The 6,736-nt window shown below is 42.6% G+C and overlaps 1 protein-coding gene across 1 annotated transcript; it reads left to right on the forward strand.

Moving 5' to 3' along the window:
• Positions 1 to 1,060: 1,060 nt before the first annotated feature.
• On the forward strand, positions 1,061 to 1,630 carry LOC124553297 (speckle-type POZ protein-like). Its single transcript, XM_047127177.1, has one exon. It carries the CDS (start codon positions 1,061 to 1,063, stop codon positions 1,628 to 1,630), a length of 570 nt encoding a protein of 189 aa, XP_046983133.1.
• Positions 1,631 to 6,736: the final 5,106 nt, after the last annotated feature.

The raw sequence follows: 6,736 nt of genomic DNA on the forward strand, positions 1-6,736 counted from the left end.
CAACACATAAGAGTATACAGCCAACCTTTCACATTCATTGCTCCCACACCGAGAAGATGAGCAAGAACATTGTCAGTACATGGCTCATGTTAATTCTCGACTTCTACAGAACTATTCTGAATTGCTGTTTTAAAATGGATTCTTCAGCGACTGTTACTAATGAAACAACGTAAATCCAATAAGCAGATAGTGATTTCCCATTTTATTCAAAGGTCCAATCTCGGCATCTAATGCACACAGTCTACACAGTCAATGTAAGGACGAACTGAGAAATTCTTCAGCGAAAATTAGACCTCGTTGTCCAGAATCTGTATCATCGAGTGGTTATCTACTATTATCAGTACCATCTGCAATGCGGAGGTTCAGTGACTTCTGCTACAAAATAATAGTATACGTGTTAGTTGAAGGGAAAGTATATGCTCTGTGGCTGGCTCTGACATATCGTGCTGCGTGTGGTTGTCGGATGTTGTCCTGTTGGACTATCTGAGAAGTGTTGAGAATGAGTTGCAGGCTGAGTAGGCCTGCTTCCTATAGGCAATGTTTCCCAGAAGCACCCTCCAGGTTGTAGTAGACCTGTGTGAAACAACTCGTACAAGGCTACATGCACAATTATTGGTTAAATGACGAATAATATAGATTCCAGCCATAAAATAATGGTGTTTCCTTGAAGGAAAGAAGTGAACAGAATATCTCGTTGAATAAAGTACTGCTATAGTTCTTTACAACCTTCTTAGTATTTTGGTAGATGTCCACTTCGAATGATTGCCGGTTCAAGTAAAATCGCTGTGTAGAAAAAATTATGGAAATGAAGCCTCCCCCCCTTCTGGAGCTTGTCGCGCAAATATAATGTGCTGAAAGAAAAACTTAACTGTTTGAAATTGCATTATTAAAGGTTTGTGGCTATTCAGCAATGGCATCAGTCTAACACAGCAAAGATGTGACGATACTGCAACTGACTGGTGATGGACCACTTTTTATGAACGGTCACTCGAGAAGTATCAGTAGTCACCTGTAAGCTGAAAGGGCTGCCCGGTGATGCAGTGTTTCAGAATCGTCCACAATGGAAGCAGTTAAGGACATCACGGAGACGGCGGCCGTGGACCTGGGGGACCTGCTGGACGCCGGGGACGGCGCCGTGGTGATACTCGAGGCAGGTGACACGCGGCTGTTGGCGCACAGGGCCGTCCTGGCGGACAGGAGCCCTGTGTTCGCCGCCATGTTCGCCCACGACACCCTCGAGGCCAGCAGCGGCGCGGTGAGCATCCCGGACGTGGGGGGCCCGGTGCTGAGGCAGCTGGTCTCCTACCTGTACACCCTGCGGGCCCCCCAGCTGCCTGGCACGGCCCCCCAGCTGCTGGCCGCAGCGGATAAGTACGGGGTGTCGCGGCTGAAGGCGGAGTGCGAGCGGCAGGTGGCCGCTCAGCTGACTGTCGAGACGGCGGCAGCCGCAGCCGTCCTCGCAGTCCGCCACTCCTGCAGTGACCTCAAGCACGCTGCACTGGCGTTCATTAAGACCTGTCCGTTCGAGGTGATGGCCACTCAGGGGTGGGCAGATGCCATGCTTCATCAACCAAAAGACTTGATCGAAGTGAGCCGGTTGCTGTATGATCCACCACCAAAAAGCAGGTAAGGGCGAGACAACCCACTCATTCGTGTCCCTCCGTTCTGGATGTGTGTGTGTGTGTGTGTGTGAGTGTGTGTGCGTTTGTGTGTGTGTGTGTGTGTGTGTGTGTGTGTGTGTGTGTGTGTGTGTGCATTTGCTTGACTATAATTTTTGCTGCTGAATTTCCTTAGATGTGTCACTGCTGTAAGGTACACAATCATAGACCATCATTTCCTGCTAGCTCACGATGCTATCATTGTCCTCTTGTAGCAGGTTAGCTGAATCCCTAAGCTGAGTCCACTTCATTAACAGGTATGTTTCTAGCAAAAATCATCAAACAACCAATTTCTAGACATTTATCTGTCGAACTACACGTGTAGGAAAAGTGGTTCTTTAGGTTTTGGCATCAAATGTCAGGAGAATAGGATACATTTACTGTGTGAATGCAGAATGACGCATTCCGCTGTGCACACAAAGCTGTACTGCCCAACCCGGCCTCAAACACAGTGATGTGTGTAGTTTGCAGCTGGCAGCTCTTATGGGTTGCTGTAAGCCTGTTCGTATAGAGCAGTGTTTAAAGTTGTTCAGTGCCTCTGTGGCTGATGACAATGAGACACCTCTGAATAGTGTCACGCTGCATGAAGACGACGACCAAGTACGTCAATTCTGGCCGACACCTCGAGCAAGGAAGCGTACTGCACAACGGTTCGAGGAAGGCGGCAACATATTTACAGTTTTCGACAGCTGATGTTGATCTGCGGAATTTTCTTTGTGTAGTAAAGCAGACCATGAGAGTAATCGCTGTTCACACCTCACTACTACAGCTTCGTTCTCTGTCACTTTCTTTCTTCATGCAAGCCATATGCCAGTAACCTCCCAAACATAATTCTTTGTTCTCTCCAAATCCAGGCAGTACATGGAAGATTTTGAATTTCTCTAAAGGAACATTATATGACACAATAATGGTTCACTGTCAGGCTTGTATGGAAGATGATCAGAAAACCTGGTGAAGTAAGCATCGGTGCTCCAGTGTATGGCTGCTCACATCTCTTGCAGCCTGGGACCACCTCACAGGAACACAAACCAGTCCTCGTGGTGGTTCCAGTTCGTTCCATAAAATTGAGACTTTCCACCTCATTTCCTTCTCCTCTCTATTCAGCCGCTATATGAAGCTCACACAGTACTTGGATACATTCCCTTCTGTGCCATGCTTTACTGAGTCTTTGATGAATCGGTACCCCACGCCTCTCTGCCTGTTTCAGTTGCTCTATGGATTTCTATAGCCACCCAGTGAACACCATAGACTTGCATTCCACTGTGGCACTACCTATGATATTACCTACCCCAACTATTACTGTTGCTATTCCACCTTTCATAGTCTGAACATGAAAGAGTTTCTGAGACCAACATTCCCTTTTTTCTGCACCATCTTACAGTTACATATGTCCATACAAGTCTAGTAGCCCTTAACACTGATAAACCGTCATTTATTTTTCAGCTAGATTCTAATACTTAGGTAATATTTTGTGTGGTATTTGACACACTGGTAACCTTGTGTTTGGGATGACGCTACTTGCATTCCCTCAACCAACTGCAATGAACTTATAGCCTGTATTGTAAACCATTCAGTGTGTTTATCTTTTGTTCAATAGACATCAACATGAAAATTCATGTTTGAAACATCGATCATGTTACAGTCATTAATTATGTTCTTGAAAAAAAAAATTTAACACATCGCACCTAAATATATTTTTCTACATTACTCCAAACTGCTCCTGCACACTATCGGAAATGACAGAAGGTCTTAAGTTTGACAAAGTTTTTATTAACGGTTATCTTTTTAGTAACAGTAATCTCTCTGTACATTGTCTGATTATCGATGTGTCCTGTTAATTAAATTAAAATGTCCTTCACTACCAGAAGAGTGCCGTGCCTGTCCAGTTGGTTTGTTGCACCACTAGCGAGATATGCTCGTCTCTGATCTAGAAGTTACAGGAGGAAAAGTTCTGTGCTGACTGGGATTCTAAACCCGTACATACTGTCACCGCCGATGACGACACATGAAGAGACGTTCACTGTCAAATAGTTTTTCACCAGTAATTAGAAGTGGAATTTATAAACCTCAAATGAAATGATAAAAACTTCCGTGCCTGATTGAGAGTCGAAACCGGCACGAATCGTTATTGTTGACAATGAATGTAGAAATGTAAAAAAATTTTTATTGCCTTTCACCTATGATTTGCAGTGCAAATGCTACGACTTGGTCACCTGATGGAAATTTTTGCACCCACCAACTATTTAAAACCAGACCTGCGCCTTTCATGGAAACGCTGAAGAATTTGTAATGCTCGGGAAACAACAAAAGGACGGAACTGTATAGTCCAGAAAGGGTCAAAAACAGCGGAAAGGGATACCTGAGTTGAACTCCCTGCTCATCACCAACACTCTCCAACATCTCAAGCTGAAATACGTACGCTGTGACGTTACATGGCGATTGGTACAGTAGTCAAATGCGTACTTTCGACTTGATTTTGTAATCGCTGAAATGAAATCACATAAAAGTCAGCTACACTATTGACATTATGGAATGATGCAGAAATTTCTGCAGGAAGTGTTGGCCCCTAGCTGAGCAGCTGTGATTTTCTACGAGTCTATGGTTACACTAATACAAAATAAACTTGGCGACAGGTATCAATCAAATTTCCAGAAAGTTCTCCTGGTAGTGTTGTCGCATTTACTGCTGCAGTAGTGTGTCATTGTGTCAAGACCAGTTAATTATTTCGTACTGTTTAATTTTTGCGCTAGAGTTTTATATTTTTACTAAAAGAATGGTTTATGAGGATGTCATTCATGTTGTTTGTTGTGGTCTTCAGCCCTGAGACTGGTTTGATGCAGCTCTCCATGCTACTCTATCCTGTGCAAGCGTCTTCATCTCCCAGTACCTACTGCAGCCTACATCCTTCTGAATCTGCTTAGTCTATTCATCTCTTGGTCTCCCTCTACAATTTTTACCCTCCACGCTGCCCTCCAGTACTAAATTGGTGATCCCTCGATGTCTCAGAACATGTCCTACCAACCGTTCCCTTCTTCTAGTCAAGTTGTGCCACAGGCTCCTCTTCTCCCCAATCCTATTCAACACCTCCTCATTAGTTATGTGATCTACCCATCTAATCTTCAGCATTCTTCTGTAGCACCATATTTCGAAAGCTTCTATTCTCTTCTTGTCTAAACTATTTATCGTCCACGTTTCACTTCCATACATGGCTACACTCCATACAAATACTTTCAGAAACGACTTCCTGACATTTAAATCTATACTCGATGTTAACAAATTTTTCTTCTTCAGAAACGCTTTCCTTGCCATTGCCAGTCTGCATTTTATATCCTCTCTACTTCGACCATCATCAGTTATTTTGCTACCCAAAATAGCAAAACTCCTTTACTACTTTAAGTGTCTCATTTCCTAATCTAATTCCCTCAGCATCACCCGACTTAACTCGACTTCATTCCATTATCCACGTTTTGCTTTTGTTGGTGTTCATCTCATACCCTCCTTTAAAGACACTGTCCATTCCGTTCAACTGCTCTTCCAAGTCCTTTGATGTCATTCATAGACAGTCATTTATAGACAGTGAGTATTATGTTCAGACACTGGGCCCATTTTTATGCTGGAAGTATTGTTCTTTTACCGCAATTTCAAAAGTAATGTATTTTTTACCATGAGGTGGTATTAAGCTACAAAGCAGCTTTGTTTATCCAATACAATAGTTTTTTGAGGTGGTCATTCGTTATTATTCTGTTATTATTCACACCATTGATCTTGGCAAAGACGAGGCATGTCTTCAGTAAATGCAGCACAGGGGATCCTCCTGGATAAATTCCGTGTGGAAAAATTTACCAAAGGCTGTAGGGGAGTGGAAGGAGGCCTAAAAAAAAGTGTCACTCAACTGCGTAGGGAAGTGCATACTTTTTCTTCGTGTTGCAGTCAACATTGATGCATATAGCCTGAAAGGGCATTATTAACTGAAACAAGTAGAGTCATGTATAAGTTCGTAGAGATTTAGTTTGATGTGTTGTAATACAGGCTGATTTAAGTACATTTATCAGTCATCATTCCTTATTTGAAGCTATAAACTGTTTTTGCAGTGATGTATTGAATGTTGTACATTGGAACGTTACAAGGATGATTGTTTCAACATTCAAAAACGGTGCATTAAACATTTTGTGAGTGTATGTGGTTTTTGCAGTGATGTATTGAATGTTGTACATTTGAAGGTTACAAGGATGATTGTTTCAACATTCAAAAACGGTGCATTAAACATTTTGTGTGTGTATGTGGTAAGTGCAGCGAAGAATTCACATCAGAAAACAGTTTTCTCATTTCGAATAGTATTCCTCTGATGTGACAGTTTACCAGTACGGTCCAAACGATTACTAGCAAATGTAATGAAATACGACCGTTTTACCTTCGTGCAATACTTGAATTCAATAGGAAATGTTGAGCAAGAAAAAAAGGATTAACTTAGGGTCAAACGTCCCATCGACTGCAAGACCATTAGAGTCAAAGTAGAATGCGGGGAAGGAAATCTACAGTTCCCTTTCAAAGGAAAGGTCTCAGAATTTGCGTTCATCGATTTAAGGAAATAAAGCAGAACGCAAATCAGGATGGTCAGGTGGACATTTCAACCACTGGGCTTTAACTTCATAAAAGGAAATTTTGTGGCCCCGAGAAAAAATGTACAATCAAAGGTTAATGTGTGTCCTCGGAATGTAACATCATGCATATGGTGTGACGAAAGTGTTCTGTAGTAAGAAATCCTTCCAAGCAGTATGCCCATAGTAATTAGCATCTTTCGTAATCGTGGCTGGCTGCAAAGATTTTCATCGAGTCATTTCAACTGCTAGTACGTGCACATCAAACCAAAAGACAGAAGTAATTGTGATTTTATCGTCTCCGTATGTCTTGTCATCAAAGACGGTTTGTGTTGGTTTCGACATGATCACTTACCAAAGTTTTCAAGGCATTATTTCAGGTTAAAACATGTCACTCCTAGCAACTGTCGAAACAGAATTCGACAATCAACGTCTCCTTGTTTGCAGTAAGCAACGATGCTGCGAGCAGGCTTACATTCC

Source organism: Schistocerca americana, chromosome 11 (genome assembly GCF_021461395.2).
Source record: "Schistocerca americana isolate TAMUIC-IGC-003095 chromosome 11, iqSchAmer2.1, whole genome shotgun sequence".
Classification (NCBI taxonomy): Eukaryota; Metazoa; Arthropoda; class Insecta; order Orthoptera; family Acrididae; genus Schistocerca; species Schistocerca americana.